Source organism: Pyxicephalus adspersus, chromosome 1 (genome assembly GCF_032062135.1).
Source record: "Pyxicephalus adspersus chromosome 1, UCB_Pads_2.0, whole genome shotgun sequence".
NCBI lineage: Eukaryota > Metazoa > Chordata > Amphibia > Anura > Pyxicephalidae > Pyxicephalus > Pyxicephalus adspersus.
The window spans coordinates 164,720,559-164,740,240 of NC_092858.1; the positions used below are offsets into that span (position 1 = coordinate 164,720,559).

At 37.9% G+C, this 19,682-nt stretch overlaps 1 protein-coding gene across 3 annotated transcripts in view; it reads left to right on the plus strand.

Annotated features, from left to right (window-relative positions):
* Window positions 1–19,432, plus strand: part of LOC140321505 (uncharacterized) — a 33,410-nt gene extending 13,978 nt beyond the window's left edge. Inside the window, exons 1-8 of one of the 3 annotated variants that reach the window (XM_072398236.1) lie at window positions 4,853–5,530; window positions 6,820–6,890; window positions 8,216–8,342; window positions 8,432–8,607; window positions 13,366–13,535; window positions 14,175–14,343; window positions 17,338–17,459; window positions 18,109–19,432. In XM_072398236.1, coding sequence (XP_072254337.1) covers window positions 6,842–6,890; window positions 8,216–8,342; window positions 8,432–8,607; window positions 13,366–13,535; window positions 14,175–14,343; window positions 17,338–17,459; window positions 18,109–18,795 — 1,500 coding nt within the window. In that variant the 5' untranslated portion in view covers window positions 4,853–5,530; window positions 6,820–6,841 and the 3' untranslated portion in view covers window positions 18,796–19,432. Of the gene's footprint in view, window positions 1–4,852; window positions 5,531–6,819; window positions 6,891–8,215; window positions 8,343–8,431; window positions 8,608–13,365; window positions 13,536–14,174; window positions 14,344–17,337; window positions 17,460–18,108 lie in introns of those variants that run through there. The other 2 variants (XM_072398231.1, XM_072398239.1) reach the window with 2 other exon arrangements.
* Window positions 19,433–19,682: the final 250 nt, after the last annotated feature.

Sequence of the window (19,682 nt, forward strand, 5' to 3'; positions counted from 1 at the left end):
AAGCCCAGAGACCTGCCTGCTGATCATTAACAGGTAAATAGAAAATATTTGTTACACACAGAAAAATATATATCATATATAAAACCCAGCTGAAGCCTTTATATTCATCATTTTCAAGCAGTCAAACTACATATATAGTAATAATTATAATACTGTGGTGGTGGTGGGGTGGGGGGTGAAATTATGCACTTCACTAATGGGTAAACATTCTGTGCTAGGAGCATTCTAGAGCAGGGGTGCCAAAGTCTGACCCGCGGGCCAAATCTGGCCCGGGACGTCCTTTTTTTTGGCCCCCAAAGGAATCCTAACTATGAACTGCAGCTGGCCCACCGCTGCATTGAAATAGCTCTGCTACTACAATTCGCAGCATCACTTGCCTCTATGGACCAGCCGGCTCATCAAGGTTTTATATCTAATGAGAAAGAAAAACTTCCTCAATTTTTTCATTGTTTCAAGGTTGGCCCTTGACTTTGTGTATGTTTTTAATTTTGGCCTACTGTGTATTTGAGTTTGACACCCTTGTTCTAGAGAGTCAGACTGCTACTTTTACATACACCCAACATGGGTTTCCAGTGGTTAATCCAACCCCTCTCCCATAGTCCCCCCTTGACCTGTAATTGTGGCCCTACCATCCACAGTGCTGCTCCAGGAGCTAGAGATCGTTGACATCAAACCAGGTACCCATGTACAACCTCTATGATCCACCCTTGCATTGGATTTTACATATTTTGAGTACATGCAGATACATTTTATTTTAGTATGCTTAACTTGTCCTCTTGCATCTTATCAGGGAATCAGTTGTACATTAAGACAACAAACAATATTGAAATTGACAGCCTAGACATTTCATTTAAGATAAGTTTGAATTATTTATCTTTAGATAAAAGAAATAAGTCATACCTGGGTGGGGAATTAATATTTCCAGAATATGTGCCAAACTTTAACCATTACATTTTTTTTGCTTCTCATTTTAAGGAATAAACCACTAAACTGTTTTTTCCATAATATTTCACCAAAAGATTTTGTAGGTAGGAGAGGTAAGGAATACAGAACTCCTCCAGAACTAAACTTGCAATACTCATTTGTCCCCATTCCATCAAAGGGTGCCGCCATCTTCTCCTTTCTTCTCTTCCTAGAGACGATCTTCAGTCATGTTGATTGGCTGGAAAGGAATGACATAACTCCTGTGCAGTCAATGCATAACCAACATGCTTAGTTGGGAATGCCTTGCTCTTTTCAGGAATATTGCAAGGAAAATTTCACTTTGCAAAGACTTCTTTGGTGGTCCACGGTTCTGGTCGGTCTGCCCCTCCCCGCGGGGTCAGAAGAAGGACCCTGCTGGGGGGGGGCGCACCAACCAGAGCCGGGGACCATGTCTCCCATATGGAATTGCAGGCTTAGGACGGTGGGTGGGTTGTCTCTCTGAACACAACCCGCCCACTCTCCCATCGCAGGCTAAGATTGTTTTATTAAATGAACACAAGCTGGTTATAAAGCAAAGTGAATTATCTAATTGCAAGGATTTTATCACTTAGCTTATTAAATGAGATAAAGCTCAGCTGACTTCAACCCAGGAAGCATTTCACCAGAAATTTCTTTACACATGATTAAGTATTCTTTAATAAGTGAATGTTCACCACATTCTCCAAGCTAAGCGAATTATCCCTTACAAGGTGATAATTCACCCTGGTAAGTGAACAACATAAAATCAACCTCATAGCTTCAACTGTAATAAAGGAATGCAGGAAAGTATAGCATTGTGTCTATTCTTATCCTTATTTTGAGTTGGACATCTGAGTGATCCTCAAGGAAAGAGCTGTATTGCACAAATGTGCAATTTTGTAGTGTACAAATACATTTGGCCCAGGAAAGATATATTTACCACTTTGCTTTGCTTTGCTATGCTTTATTTACCGATGAACCTAATTACTACCAGAATTTGCTTTGTTCTATTTTGTTGGGCTTTACATAATCAGTAGTCAAACAGATTTTATTAAGAGACAAAGCAAAGGACACTGTAACCTATATCATTAAATCAAATGTATTTCATTGACCTTACTAGTAAAATACAGTATCATGCTGATGGCAAATGGTCACTTTTCTTCTACACCATCATAAGCATCCCCTGCGTGTAACTGTGAAAACCACACTGCCAACATAGGAGAATTTGATGAATATTACTGAGAATCTGCTTGTGGAGGTCTCTGGTTATTCATACACTTCTGTGTTTTCTTAGTGATAACTGTGTAAAGTGAATACTCCTATAACACCACACATGAACCACAGATACGTCTGGTATCATCTAAAGGATTTCTGTCTCATTTGTAGCATACCACCCATCAAAACCTGAGAAAGTGGGACACCTTGAAAGGGAAAACACATGTAACATGTATGACAGTCCGAACAAATACAAAATCCAGTTACTATGTTTGATAAACCAGAACTTCCATGAATGGCCCAAATCCTTCTTCATTTGTATCATGATTTCCCTCCCCCAGACACTGCAGACCATAGCTCAACTTTAATGAACTCGGTTTTAAAAAGTTTTCATTGTAAAGTTACACAACTTTAGGTAAAAGTTTATTCACGCATTTTCTAATTTACCCTGTTGTCAAAATGTTTGATCAAAAACTGGGTGAATATTGGCAAAAAACATTTGTAAACAGGACCCATAAAAGGATAATTTTCAAAATCAGCAAAAGAATAAGCAATTTTTAAAATAGTATTTTAGACATCAAAGATGTGGAAAACGTTTGGCTGTGGCTCTTTATTGGGGTTTAAATGAAATCTGTTGCAACCACATTAACCAAGATAAAACCTGCAACCCATTTAGAAATCAACAGCAATGTGGTTTTTGATAAAACTCAAGTTAAACATAGAACCATAAACGTATTACCAGTCCTTCAATAAAACCAGTAAGCAGATTGTGATCTGGTAGTTCCAGACTTCTAAAACTTCTTCTAAAAAAATGACCTGCCCCTCATGCTTTCTCAGCATCAATAGCAAGATTAGACCTGAAAAAAGCCTGCAAAAAGCCCAATAATATGTTGCATAATAGGAAATATAATTTGGGTAACTACAAGGGTGCCAATTCTATGGGTCCACTTCTGTACATTTGTGGCCCAGACATTCTTCTAGGACTGACTTAGTATGAAGCTATTTGCATTATTTAAATGACATCACTGAATGGCATTAGACGCCCATGGATGCTGCAGAACCTGTCCCTTCTAGGTGATTGCAGGTCGCAGAGCAGATAACTTTATGATGCTTAGATGTTGTCATTGAACTCCAAGTAGGTTACTGAGTCCACCCACCCAAAACTCCCCTATACATACAGCAGATACCCCCCCCCCCCCCATGTCCAAGCCCCATCTACCCCTCATATCAATACCCAGCTAAAGAAACATTTTCACAGTGCCCGTAAAAGGTCTAAAAGGTCTTAAAGTACTTTCAGACATGACGTGTTCATAGCTTCAGCTTCCTGTTTATACAACGAGGTTCTCTTCCACATGCAAACCAGGCGACATTTTTGGTATGTACATATGTACATACGTAGGATTTTTGTCACTGGAAACTATTTTTCATGATGGTTTCCGGTGACAGACAGGGACCAGATTTGTACTTTTTTGTCCCCTAGGCCAGGCACCTTGTGCCCCCCCCACTGCCTTGGGGGAGCTACTACATGTACAATGTGGTACAAGTGCAAAGCAGATCGCTGGATCCCAAGGCATTTTTGAGGTGCGGAGAGAGAGAGGGAGAGGAAAAGAAAGAGAAAGGAAAAAAAGAGAGCAAAGGAGAAAGCGAGTTTGAGTTGTAAAGAGAGAAAAAGAGAGAGGGAAAGAAGGAGAACTAGAAAAAGACAGGTGATGTTGAGAACTCTCATTGATGCAGATGGTAAAAAGACATTATATATGAAAACAGATGATGTCCCAAGGATGGCATTATGTAACTAGAAGAGGGTGTTTCCACAACTTATACCTCCAACCCTGTTCTTGGATATTCACCATCTGCCTTTCCACATCCCATGGTGATTGGATTTTTGTGTCTTCCTTACCATGTGTAGATATACCGTCAATACTAGAGAATTTTTTTCTTGCACTCATCAGAACTGGAGAATTGCCTTGAATAAGCTACAATATGTCCCCAATATTACAAGAACAAGTACAATGACCATTAACTGCCATTGTTACACCTTAATCAGTCAGATTGATAACCCAACTGCTCATGCCAGCACAGATCTGTCTCAGAACTTTGAAAAACCAGAAGTATACACTGGTAACTTGAAAGATCCCCAGGTATTACAAAGTGAATAGGAATGTAGTGACAGAAACCACACCACAATTACTTTCATAAAGAAAATGCATGATTCATTTCAATTTATTTAAAACATTACAATAAACAAAAAAGTAGAGCCAAAAAAGGCTTAAAGCAGTCCTTCACCCATCCTATAGTGTGATACTTCCCCCGTATTCTAGATTGTAAGCTCTTTGGGGCAGGGTCCTCTCCTTCTCCTGCGTCACTCCATCTGTCTTTTGCAACCCCTATTTATTGTACAGCGCTGTGTAACATGTTGGTGCTATATAAATCCTGTTTATTAATAATAATAATAATAATAATACTGAATATGGCAGAAGCTCAACACCCACCAATGAGTTTAGTTTTGTTTAAGTGGGTTTACCTAATCGTTCTTCGTGTTCTGCATAATTGGGGGCAATGGAGGGGCATGTTCTCTACCTTTACATTCTATACTGCAAAGTGCTAAAGCAGAGTGGCTTGCTGTGTATTTTTTCTGGGTTAGTGACTGATTAGGTAATAAAAAATAGTTTGGAAGGAAGGGGATTATGACCCTACTGGACCTTTCATATTGCTATTCTGACCAGTTCTGTTATATGCAAGTATACCCAAAACTATTATTATTTTGCCCAGTTATAGATAGAATTGTTTAGGAATGATTAGAATCCCTATCATATTTTTATTACTGTCTATGCTCTCTTCGGAAGACTCATCCTATTTGTCCTGATGTCACCGGGACAGAAAATGGAAGGAAAAACTATGAGTTGCTGTTAAAAACAATAACTGCTACCAAACCACCTGTTGAACTTGAATCTTTCCAATACTATGTTATTTGTTATAAATTACTCCTGTTTTCCCACTCCCTATATTTTCTGAAAAATCAATAAAAACTTAGTGAAGACAAAAACAATAGCTGAAGGTAAATTTCCAACAGGGACACGTGTCATCACCAACTGCCTAAGATGGGGAATTTCTCTTAATTTTGGGAGATAAAAACCCTTCTTTACACCCGATCCTAATCTATTTAATTCTATACATATGATTTATGTGTTCAGGAAGCCACAAACTCCAAGTGTGGTAGAAAGTGACACTCCTAGTTGATGTTCACATCACTCATCGTCTTTTTAGTGGGGAGTGTTCTGAGATGGCAGAGGTGGAGCCGTATTGTGGGATTCATTTCTCTGTAAAGGAAGCAAAGTTGTCTGTACAGTGAGAGACGAGCACAAATTGTACATCGGTGAGTGTGTCAGTGTGTGTCAGTGTATATTGCAAGAACTGTGCCAGAAATCAGTTTTCATTAGTCATTTGGCTGTCATTTTGCTGCTTTTTAGATTTTTGTTTCACTAAACTTCTAAATTGGCTTGTCAGGATCCCTGGCACCCCCCAACTTACTACCACACCAAATACAAATATTATGTATGTATCTTTCACTAAAATGTTTTTTACATTTTGAATAATTGCTTTTATAACTTTTTTTAAATCTGCAGCATTTATTTCAATAACAACTGGCGATGCTACCATGATGGCTCTCTGACAGATACTTCCTGTAATGGAATGACAACCCAAATGGGCTCTGTTCCTGACTTTGCCAAGTCCATCAGGACTGATCCATGGATGGTCGGATGGCCGATGTACACACGTCAGAGTCTCGTCTGATACTAGCCCTGAAATGATAATCGGATGGGAATCATCTAATGTGTGTACATCAGATAGCCTTTAACATTTAAAAGTCCACCATTCATATCACCAACAATTTTCCCATAAGATCTTTAGGAAGTATTTGATGTATTTTAGATGATTTTCTGGGCTTTTACTTGCATTTTTCAAAAAAAATCAAAGGATCACTTTAAAATACAAAGCCAGTGTTATGCCAAGAAAAATGGGAACACCATTTATTATTATTACACAGTATTTATTTAACACCAACATATTACACAGCGCTGTACAAAGTCATGTCCCCAGCTATCCCTTAGAGGAGCTCACAATCTAATGTCCCTACCATAGTCACATGTCTTTATTAAAGTCTAAGATCAATTATAGAGAGAAGCCAATTAACCTAACTGAATATTTTGGAATGTGGGAGTACCGGAGTACCCAGAGGAAACCCACACAAACACAGAGAGAACCTGCAAACTCCATGCAGATTGTGCCCTGGCCAAAATTTGAACCCGGGACCCAGCGCTGCAAAGGCTGTGAACCATCGTACTGCCCTTTGTAAAATATCATGGAGATAGTCTCAATTACAGAAGGTTTCCAGCTTTCTGTTCACTTTAGTGTCTTCAGGTTGTTCCTGCAGATATCTTGTCTATTAGTGCTCAAGCTGCAAACCTCACAATGAGTTGTAAAGAAAGGCCGGGTCCCAAAATGCTCTATTGCTCCATTGTAAAATCTGGATTATAAAATGATTTGCTGGCCAGACAGTTTTGGTTGTGGATTATGTATTTCTTTATAACAGAAAACAAATCTTTACATATTTTCATCTTGTATTCATACATTTCTTATTATATTTCTTTGTTTGTTTCACAGATTTGTGCTACGGATTCCTAGGATGCTTGGACTACCAAAGCTTCTGCACCTGTGCTATCTACCATTGCTGGGTCAGTGTTTTCATGTTATATATATTATATAAAATGCTTTGCCTTCCAAAAACTTGTTTGATATCACTCTTTACAAAAAATTTAAAAAACCTCCATTTACCAAATAACATTGCTTTAAGAGTTTAGAGTATAGAGTTAAACCAGTTCCAATGCCCAACAAAGAATCGATGTTAGGCAGTTTTATTGTATTCTAGATTTATTGTATTCTATTTAGACAATTGGGCCGATTTACTTAAGGAATTTTGGCTGTTCACTTACCAAGGTGATTTATCACCTTGCCAGTGATAATTCACTTATATTAGTGATAGTCCACTTTGCAAAGAATACCCAATCTTGTTTTTTTTTACTTTCCTTTTATCTGATGGTTGAAGTCAGCAGATATTAGTTTCATTTCAATTTAAAATTCTCCTTTAGTACAGCTTTTCTCAACATTTCAACATACCATATATTATTTCATAATAACTTTCTAGTCTTTAAGGATTCCCTGGTATTACTATAACCACAGCTCACATTGCATTAGTATGGTGATCAGTGGGAAGAATGTCTCTTACATTGCTGGCCAGTGGGAAGAATGTCACCCTTACTGATAGCCAGAAAGATCATTTGTGTCACTTAAACTGACCTGAGGGGCACAAACTGCTCATTGCTCAAAAATCCCTTAGCAATCACTGGAGGAAACCTGAGGAAGAATGTAGAAGAGAATGGTCCTCAGAAAAGCTTAGAGGGTTTCATGGCCCAACAGATTACTTATGGTATCTGTGATCCAGTCTACTGTCTTTCTATACTCTGGAACTGATCCACCTACCACTATGGGTTTGTGATGAGTTGGCATCCCTGTCTTTTGTCAATGGTAACACAGAAACCCAAAGGGGGGATACCAGTGGGGTGATGGAGCAAAGGAGTTGAAGGCTAAGAGCCGGGAAATCCAGATATTGGAAGTAGCAATCCAGAACACTGACAACTTGTTTGAAAAGATTCAGTTACTGGCCTAGAACTGGAGTATGAACTTCTCCTTTATCAGTAACAGCAAATTGATGTTTCTGCTTACTTACCTTTGTTTGCATAAACAATTTACTTCTGATCATATAATTATTCTTTACCCACTTTGATAAGGGAACACTAACCAGAAGTTTTCATATCCCCCTATTTAATGTACAGCGCTGTGTAATATGTTGGCGCTATATAAATCCTAATTATTAATAATAATAATCACCTGATAATTGGATTCTACTCTCTCTTGCATCTGATCGCTCTCCATTTAGATTTGCTGCTGTCTGGGCAGATAAACACATCATAAAATGTTTTGTTTTTTTCCATATCGGCAGCTGAAGGAATTCTTCAACCACCAAGGAATCTCAGTTTTACTTCAGAAAATTTTAAGCATACTTTAACATGGGAAGAACCGAATACTGAATCTGCCATCTTCTATAATGTGGAATATCGAGAAAACAAGTATGTATGGTATTTAATTTGAAGAGATGGATGGAAAGATAGATACTCAGTACATAGGAAGTTATCTAATCCTCTGATTTCCCCTCTAGTAGTGGCACATTTCAGCCTGTTACCAGTTGTTCCAATATTACAAATCGCTATTGTGACCTGACCAAAGAGTTCAGTGAATTCTTTAAAAATTACGAGGCACATGTGGAGAGCTTCACATCTACGAACCGATCGGGTCCTTCACCTCCATCGCCCATCTTTACACCTATAGAACACAGTAAGTTTTCATGGAAAGTATTTTTACTTGTGTGAAAGAAGGCCCATATATCTGTTTTGGGTCTGATAAAAGAGTCAGTTTGTTTATGTTTTTACCGAAAAAGAAATGTACAAACATCAGAAAAGGTTTTTATTGAAAACTCCATATGTTAGCACAATGGAAATTCACTAGTTGTGTATGTTAGTTATCAAGAACTACAGTATGTTAAAAAAAGAGTATCATGGTTTTGGTTGATTTATTTTTTTCTGTTTAATATTACATTATTTCTTGTTATTCTATTTTCAACGCGTTTCACAATAAAGATTCCTCAGGGTATATAGGAGATTTGAATTTCAGACCACTTAAGATTTTAACAGAAGGAGTTACAGGTAGTCCCCGGGTTACATACAAGATAGGGACTGTAGGTTTGTTCTTAAGTTGAGTTTGTATGTAATTGGAACAGGTACATTATTTTAATAAATGCATTTAAGACAGATGTTTATCTCAACATATTATTAGGCAGCGTGGTATCGGTTACTTTATAAAATCCTCACTGTGAGTAAATCACAAACAAAGCAAAAAAAACAAACTTTATGGAGCCTAGACATTCATTACTTTCTGGAGCAAGCTGTGCTTTAATTTGCAGAGTTTGTCTTGGTAAATAAAGAGTTGCAATATGTTACAGATCAGCTCAGTCCTTAACATCACCCACAACCTCAGCTGTGTTTAGCAAAAAAATTGTTCTGCAAGTCATGCAAACATTCCCCTCACCTCCATCCAGCCTCCGTTCAGCACACCAACAAGCAGGTAATTCCCCATCCGTATCTAGGAGTTGTCCGTATGTCAAATGTCCTTAACTCAGGGACTACCTGTAGATGCTCTCAAAGATGTTGTTGGTTTTCCTTTTTTCGTAGGCAGCCATTCCAGTGGTCCCATGGGGAGGTTTAACCCCCCTGGCGGTAATCCCTAGTGTGATTTGGGGTGGAAAAATCTTGCACAAAGCAGTAACCCTGAGTCACACCTGAGGTAACTTTAGAAGTCCCCCTAATAAAAGTAACATAATAAAACACATAATAAAAGTATAAATACATATTGTAGTACACCAAGCATCAATGCCCAGTGCCCTGATTTACATTTTGCCCACTATTAGCCCTGACCTTGATCTGACTTTTTGATGGCTTATAAATCACTTCCTGAATGTATCATTTCATCACTTTGTCTTTGACCTTGATTGTTCCTGACTGATTGCTGGAGACCACATGGCATCCAAAAGGCATCTCGTCGGTGCAAGCGCTGTTTTGGAGGAATTTGAAAGCAGTGATAGTGATTTGGAGTTCCTTGTGGAATCGAGTGATAGTGATTCACCAGGAAATTTGTCATCAGACAGCGAACTGAGCAAAGATTCTGGACCTGAGGTCAGTGCTGTGCGTACATGGTGCAGCATTGACTTTGATGCGGACCAGGCAGCACCACCAAGATTTCCATTCACCGGTGCACCTAGGATAAAAATTGAGGCTGAATGTGACAACCCCCTGGCATACCTGAAGCTGTTTTTAACCGACAAAGGTATCAAAAAATTTGTTGAGGAGACAAACAGGTAAGCTGCTCTTGTGCTTGCTAACTTTTTGAAATTGTTTGCTAATTTTTTTCTTATGCAAATGTGTGTATGCTGCTCTGTGTCTGCTAACTTGTTAAAACTTTTTTAATTTTTTTTGCTAATTTTTCTTTTTTGCAAACGTGTGCTGCTTTGTGTTTGCTAACTTTTTACATTTTTTTTTTATGCCACCATTTATGCTGCTCTGTGTTTGCTAACATTTTACTTGCAACCTTCACACTATAAAAGAACATATCCTAAAATACCTTTTTTATTTTGTTTTATGCAGGTACGCCAGGCAACAACAAGGTACTCCACACCTGAGGTTTGCAAGAAGCAGAAAGTGGGAACCTGTGACCAAGGATGACATTTGGCTGTTTTGGGGCTTGGTGATCCTGCAGGGAGTTGTGAGCAAACCCGTGCAGAAGTGGTACTGGTCCAAGAACAAAATGATTGCCACTTCACTCTTTGGCGCTGTCATGCCAGAATACTTTTCCCTCATCATGAAGTACCTGTACTTCGCAAACAATGAAGAATTTGATGAGACTACCCATCCTGCACCAAAATGTCTCAGATGACACTACAAAATTTCCAGCACACATGTGCCAGAAAGAGATGTCAGCATTGACGAAAGTCTAATTTCTTACAAGGAGAGGCTCAGCTGGGTGCAGTACATTGCGTCAAAGAGGGCACGATTTTGCGTGAAAACGTATATGCTGTGCGAATCCTCATCTGGTTACATATGGAATATGGTACTGTACACTGTTCAACCCCAGATATGGATTGGCAACATCTTCAGTGCTAACCCTCATTGAGTCATTGCTAAGTCAGGGCTATTGTGTCACAACTGACAATTTCTACACCTCTCCTGAGCTTTATGAGTACCTTCTGCGACACAGAACAAATGCCTACGGAACTGTTAGGGCTAACCGGCGCAACCTGTCATCACTGTTTGCAAAAGGGAAGCTGAAGACAGGAGAAATTGTTGCCTGGCAGAAAGGAAAGATGATGGCCCTGAGATGGCGTGACAAGAAAGATGTGTGCCTGATCAGTACTGTCCATGATGCCTCCACCGTTCTGGTACACACAAAACGTGGGAAAGAAGTGATGAAGCCACAGGTGGAGATTGACTACAACAACACCATGGGAGGTGTGGACAGAGCTGTCCAAGCCATGACATTCTACCCAGCGATGAGGAAACAGCAAATGAAGTACTACAAAAAGATTTTCAGGCATCTTGTTGAGCATTGCCTATGGAATGCCTACGTTCTGTACAAAAAAAATAGTCAGAGGCCTGTGAATCATTCAGACTTCATTTTGCAAGTTTCCAAATCCATAGTCAAGAACCACCAAACACCATCAGTGGCTATGAATAGACCTGGACTCCGTGCTTCCACCGTTGTCAACCCAGAACGCCTGACCGGTTGTCACTTCACTGAATACATCCCACCAACCCTGAAAAACCTACAAGAATGTGCGTGGTTTGCTGCTCAAAGACCGATGACAGAGGAAGGAAGAAACACAAAGAAACCAGGTTCTACTGTCCTGACTGTGATGTTGGGCTTTGTGCAGCACCCTGCTTCAAAATCTACTACACCCGGGATGTCTACTAATTTATATTATTATTTATCAATAATATTGCACCCTTGTTTGGAAAATTTCAGTGAGAAATTTTTGATAAATTACATTGCTTTGGTCTATTATTTTATTATTTTTTATAATTATGATTTAAAAGTATGTATTATATTATAATCTATGATTATAATATAATAAATAAATATAATTATTATACCCGGGAGTTAATCCTAGGTTATACAGGCCCACAATATAAACAAAAAATTCTATGCAAATAAAATAGGATCACTTTTTGCTGACAGAAAAAACTGACAGAATTAGAACGCTAGGGGGGTTAAGGTCAAAAGGTAACCTGGATCCACAAAAATGGAATAGTGAGTCAGGTCTGTGAATGTCAATAGACAAAACATTGGGTAGGGGAAGATGTTACCAGGTTCCTCAATTGTATGCAGGGTATGCAGAGTATGTAGGCATTTTTACATGTGTAATTGGTAAGGGTGTAAATGGGTAAACTTGTACTTTGTATTTTATTATGCCAAGCTGATTTGAAAGGTAGCAATCTCAGTGTTGTAATAAGAAAGACTGCAATATCTGCATTACAGGTTAGAGAGCATTAGAGAGTAAAAACATGTTAACACTTTGAACATTGGAGAAATCATTTCTTTTTCAAGGCAGTAGCCACAGCAGCAGTTCCCATGCGTTTTTTTACATTCAGACATTTGAATTAAAACCACTTTCTACCAGTTTCGTCTTTACCACTTAAAAACGCTTGCAAAAGTAGCTAAAAGCACTTTTAATTCTATATAGAAAAAAGTGAAAACAGCTGGAAGGCACTCAAACAAGCACTTCATATACTAAGTAGGCCCAGGTACATATTTTTTTAATGCCTGGTCACCCCCCATGCAACCTTGAAAGATCATGGTAGCAGTTGTGTTTATTTTTGGTTTATATTATATAATTTCATACATGATACCAGTCTCACCAGTCCTGAGGAAGCTTTTGTTGCAAAACATTCTGTAAGATTGGATGTACAATTAATGTTGTGTTTATAGTAGAAATATATAATTCATTAAATAAAATCTGCTTTGTTTAAATAAAACTGTATGATTTACCTTATAACGTAAAGCCATTAAAGTCCTAGAAAGTGATTCATTGTGGTTTATGCTTATACTTGCGTTTTCAAACACCTGAAAAAGACTAGCGATTATTGTCTGTTTTTTACAACTAGTCTGCACATCCCCTAACCCCAAAAAATGAAAATTCTATTATGAATAATGCATGCAATTTGTTTTCATATTTGACCTTTTGGGGAAAGCAGCAACCCAATGACATTTTTAGAGGAACTCTATAGCCCTCTTTTGTTGCCATATTGCAGTAAAGTGAGTTTAAATTGTTTCAGTTTTGGAGATGAAGAGCACCTACAAACTGAAACAGAAATTTACAACAGGTTTGTGTCTGGTCATGTAAATTTGATGAAAGTGTATGTAATCCCATAGGACTCCTATAAAAGCTTAAAAAGACTTGAATTAATGTCGCTTGCAAACACTTTAATACAATCGTGTGGTTGCAAGCACTTTTGATTTCTATATGTCATTTCTTCTTTTATTCAGCTGTGGTGGGTCCTCCGATTGTAGACGTTGTGCCGGCAGAAAGCGGAATTAACGTCACTATTGGTCTACCTGTATCTTATTTATGGAACAAAAAGACACAGAGCTTCGACCCTATCCTGATGGCCTTTCCCAGCATAGATTATAACATTTACCTAGAACCCTCTGCAAAGGTAACAAGTTTATTATCTTTACTGTACAGATATGAAATGTCAATAGTTATTGATGGGCTCCCATATTTAAATTTAAATACAATCTTCTTTATTTAAAATTAGTTAAAAAAAAAACAGTACATCTCTTCAATACATGCATGCAATACAACATTTTCCATGTTTTCTTTTTCATGGACATTAAAGTATTTGAATAGTCCTAACAAGCAGTATAAGAAGCCCCAATTACCACTCTAGCTGTATGTATGATGAATGAATTCATTCTCAAACATGTAAACAAAAACTCTATAGGCTCCATTTATAAAAAAGGAAATTTGGCATTGGTGGGAATCAACTACTGCCCTTGAAACATGTGGACCTGGAGAATTCCCATGAGGGAATGTTTAAGGGAATGTCTGATCTAATCCCTGTTTTATAAATAGAGCCCTATCGGTCTGAGGTGTTGTGGTGCATTGCATCTCATGCCGTTGATAAGGTGTGTTGGGGTGCCATTAAGAATTAAGAGGGGTGAGTGTTGTAGCTTTGCATGTTCAGAATTATCTTCTGTCTAACTATATTTTAGTAATTTACTTTAGGTATGCAAGCTTTAGGATTTATGTCCAGATAAGCATTATTAACCATACATTATTCTAAATCACACAGGTCCCTATCTTTATAGAAGCTGTCCATCAGGAAAATATTACTATACCCATCCCATCATTATCTCCCAGTACAACCTATTGTGTAACTGTGATCATGGATTCAGAAAACATGGAACAATCCATTCCGTCTCCCAAAAAATGCACCATCACAAAAGGACCTCAGGAGAAAGGTAATGATGGCATTGTTTCACTTATGACAATGGGGTGATAGTAGTGATGTGCTATCTGGGAGGAGTTTCTGGAGTGCAAGATTGGATGAATGGTAGTTGTTCAAATGAAATGGTTCAACTTTGTCTTTAATCTCTGTTCTGCATTTCCATTTTTTTTTTAAAAATTATTAATCAATTATTTTTTTAAAAATAAACAGTTTTACAAAATATGCATTTACCATGAGATTGACAGTAGTAAGCAATCAAATGTTTTGAAATACCACAATTTCCTTCAGGGAGGGTTCCTGGAGGAATTATGGAAAGGTATCCATATTAAGCCGGAAATAGTTTGGTTGAAATATTTAAAAAGATGGACTTTAGTGATAACATTTAATGTTTCAATGAAACTCTCCCAAGTTTCAAAAAATGTGAGGGTTTTAGATTCTTTCGTTTAGGACCACGGGATTAGCGAATACCGTGTCCTCCTATCATACCAAATATAGCCCAGGAAGGTGTAAAAGGAAGGAAATTAACCAGGTGTCTTTGGATATATATCGAGCAACCTGTCTCCAAAAATGTTTAATTATGAGGGAAATCCCAGAGGTTATGAAAAAGATCAGCTTGGGGTGCACCACATTTAAGACAATTGTTTGGCTCTGTTAGACCCATATGTTACACTCAGGATGGAGAGATATATGCTCGGTGAAAAAATTTTAAATTTAAATTTAAAAAAACATTTCACGATATTGAACCGAAGGCACTGCTTTACAATACACTCGCAGCAGTTGTGACAAAGCCAATGCAAATCTGGGAAATGTTGCTGCCAACCCACAAGACTTGTTGTTTACATTTCATAATCAATAATTTCTGCAAGTAATTTGTAGAATTTAGATATTACTTTAGTAGGGGACGGGGCAGAAGCCTTGTATCCAGAGGGTTGTGCCAGTATGTGGCCAAGAGCGTGAGCAACTGTGGAACTATATTCATGTGACTGGAAGAGAGCAAACAAGTTACATCTAGTTCTAGGGAATTCCAATTGCAATTCATGAAGGGAATAGAGTTGACGTGTTTTAGGGTTTAAAAGGGATCTTACTGAGAATATGGCCGCAGCAGCTCATTCCCTTGACACCGGAGAAGTGAATCCGGGAGTAAAATCAGGATTCCCAGTCTAGGGGAGAAACAGGGAAGTATGGGCGTTAAGCAGTGTCCTACTACGAAGAGTATGCCAAAGACGCCATTGTGAAAAAAGCAGTGGGTTACATTCAACGTGATCTAGTATTACCTTCTTATGGAAGTGCAACAAAACAATGAAGTGAAGAGGGGAGCACAGGGTAAAATCAAAAGCAAAATTTGTATAAAAAGAGGTGCCTTGAAGCCAATCTTTGAGAAAATGTAGCATTCCTCATTGTGTAACTCAATGTTGGGCAAATTAAGGCCCCCATTTGATGTAGCCTGGTGTACTATGGTATTTTCCAGTGCTTACTACCCCAGATGAACTGCCGGAATAATCCATTAATATACTGAGTTTGTTTAAATGTAAGAAACATTGAGAGAGCCTGTAGCAGAAATAATAATTTAGGAAATGTCACCATTTTGATCAAAGATACACGGCCCATAAAAGAAAGGAGAAGGGATGACCATGATTTGAAAAAGGCCTGCATACCGGTTAAGGCAGGTGAAAAATTTAGGTCATAAAGAAGGAAATAAATTGAGGGAATCCGAACCCCTAGGTATCTGAAATTCATCTTAGCCAAAATTGAATGGGAACCGCTTATACCAGGTAGGTTTGTGTTTAGGGTACAAATATAGGGCCACTGATTTATTTAAATTAAATTAACTGAATATCCTGACAGAGGACAAAACTGGGACAAAGGGTTCATTATAAAGGGTAGAGAGGAAATTGGATTTGAAATAAAAAGGAGAACAACATTAGCAAAAGCTGTGAGTTTAACCTTGGTGTTACCAAAAGTGATTCCTTCAAATTGTGGATTGAAGATAAGAAGACGTATAAGAGGGTCAAGGGCAATATTAAAAAGGACTGGGGATAAGGGACGTTTGGATTTCCATTTTAGCTTGGATATGGCCTAGTACCTACAGGCAAATTATTAATAACAATCCAATCATTGATTTGATAAAATGATTGGATTAGATGTAATTTTTTAGGTAAGTGATGCAATGAGGGTCAGATATTGATCAGAAGTCCTGCCATGAACATGTCGTGAGATATCCAGTTAGTTGTAGTTGTTGTGACATGACATGACCCAACCCAATTCTTACCTCTGTAACTATACTTTTCATATCATCATATTGTCCAGGATAGATCCATTCCAGGTTTGCTGGATCGCCCAGCTTCCATGATGAAAGTGTATCTTCTCCAGCCTTGGAGAGCTTTAATAAATCAGGCCCAATGAGGAAAACAAACAAATCTTAGGAAGAGAAGTCTGTATTGGTCTCCATCATGATCAGTGATGAACCTAAGTCTCAATTTACGCAAGGAGTCTTAATTTTACCCATTTTGTACTAAGCTGAAAATAGCTGTAACTTAGAAAATAAAGATCCTTACACCATTATATTAGTATAATAGCAAGGCCAGTTTTTGGACACCAGAACCTTCAATTGAACTGTCCAATAAAAAACAGATATATAATAGTAGGTGATTGAAAGATGATAGATAGAGGGAGGTCCCATCACTCACCTAGACCAAATCTAGAAGTATGAACCCCTAAGGCACAAAAGGTTATCTACACCCCAGCCCACCATTGGTCATACAAGTTGCAATATATAACTTTTCATTCTGATATGGAGATTGTGTAGTATTATATTGTCTTTTAAAACTATAATGTGATTATGACAAATGGCAATGTTTTTGGTTAATATTTACAATAAAATAAAAACTTTTAACATATGATGTTGGCATCCATCCTAAAACTCCTATACAAAGTGCCTATTAAGAATAATACTTGTAATTTCTCATTTTGTGACATTATTAGATAAATGCTTTTTTTTTTTTTTTAGCTGATAAAATGTATTGGATCGGTGCTGCAGTAATTCTTTTAATTTTTTTGGTACTGCTTCTAATCCTCCTTGATCAAGCGGGATATATCAGCAGGAAAAAGATTTTCCCCCCGAGGGTTTTGGTAAGAGAACTTTGTATGAATATTTGTCAGAAATTGGAGAAAACTTCACTGCAAGTTAGAGAAATTCCTATATATATATATATATATATATATATATATATATATATATATATATAGTTATACAGGAACACTGAGGCTGCTATACCATAACTGGATCTGTTATACTTCTTGACTGTTGGTTTCACCACTTGGAAAGTCATTGACCTGTTGGTATGGTGGTGGTATTAGTGGTATGTCAGGATATCTAATCTGTCACATTCGCTCCAGGGCCAAAATTCAGTGGCTCCCTGAGTAGTGCAATGTGGCCCCGTAAACATGCCTCTGTCAAAACACGTCAGCAAAGCAAGTCAGCACAATAAATTAATAAAAAGGGTGCACCTGGGACACCCAGGTTTGTGAAAAATGGCTGGGTGATGCTGTATGTCTTCCAGCAATAAATGCAGGACCTGTCTGACTCTAGTTTCTTCAGGACAGGTTTCTAGGTTTGCTTGCCTTCTAAAAAGAAGGTCCAGCATTCTTTAACAAACCTGGATGTGCCTATATCGGTTATAGCCAATGTCTAACAAAACAAACAAAATAAATACAAGCATAATAATTATATACATAAACATATAAACATAAAAAATTACAAAACTATTTTCTCTTTAAGGAATCTCTTCCTCACTCAAGACGTCTTCTTCATGAACCTGATCATATACCTCCACCGATGATCACCAATCCTTTAATTATGTACCATTCTGATGAACAAATCAATGAGCATTCTTCAAGACAGATAGACAGTGCCCCATATATTGCACATCATCTAAATGCTATGAATGGGGACCATCAAGAAGCTATGAATCAAGAAAGAAGTTGGTCTAGCAATGGGGTGCCGATGGGGGAGCACTCAGTTGGTCCACTATTGGACCTTACAGGGGTGGTACAATCAGCTGGTCCAAATGTTCAAACCATGATGTCTATAGGCAACAATATTCCTACCACAGATTCTGCAGCCATCTCATTGTTAAAGGAAAGCATGGAAGTCCCAGGAGATGTTTTTAGTGCAGGGAACCTCCTTTCAAGTTTATGGAATGGTTTTGATGATTCCCCGAAAACAATTCATTTGAATTCTGTATCTCTGGTGGACTCTGATGATCTCTCCAAAAATGTCTCAATGGGCTCTAATGACTTGATCGGTCAACCCAATGGAGAAGCGGTAATTATAAGACAGTTCACGCTGCTCAGTAGTGTTCTCAGTGCAGAAGCCGCAGATATGGACAATCTTGACCATGATACCGAGGAAGTTGGAGATAAAGACAGTGATTTGAACTGCGCCTCTAATTATATCAAGAGATAAATCTAGCTTGATGCCAGTTATGTGGAGAATGACACATTTTCTTCCTTCTTCTTCATTTTGTTCTGTTACTGCTAAAGACTATTTTTCTGTCTTGTTTTTTTATCTTAGCTTTACCCTGCAGTTTTACTATTGTTCTGTTGTGAGGTCTTCAGTGGCATATAAATAAATATTTTAAGCACATGCCCTGATTCAAAAACCTGTAAAACACCTTAATATGCATTTTGAAGGTAACCTGACGTTTAAACCAATATTACTGTATGACATTTTAGAATGCTTCAAAGCATATATATGGCAGCACGGTGGCTCAGAGGTTAGCACTCCGGCCTTTTGCAGAGCTGGGTCCCAGGTTCAAATTTTGTCCAGGTTAATTGGCTTCCTCCTACAAATTGACCTTAGACTGTAATAAAGACATATTATGACTATGGCAAGGACATTAGACTGTAAGCTCCTTTGAGGGACAGCTAGTGACATGACTATAGATTTGTAAAGCGCTGTATATTATGTTGGTGCTATATAAATACTGTGTAATAATAATATCTCTGGGTAAAAATGTACAGTTGATTGGAGTTTGAAGCATGTCCTATGCTTTAATCAGGAAAGTATCTACAACCCTTTAGTAAAAGTTTTAACACCTTGGGGTTTGTTTTATGTTTATTTTTTATTTTAATTAACTAAGAAAAATCACATACAATCAGGCAATCCAACAATAGAACAACAAAGAAAATCACAAACAATTCACAAAATGCAGAGATCAATTTATTATTGAGCTAATACACCAGATATATGGCTTGGCCTATAAAGACTCATCACCCGCCTTCCTGTAGCTTTATCAAATCCAATAGTACAGACCCAAAATTAAATGACCAAGGCCGCAGATGAACATGGCT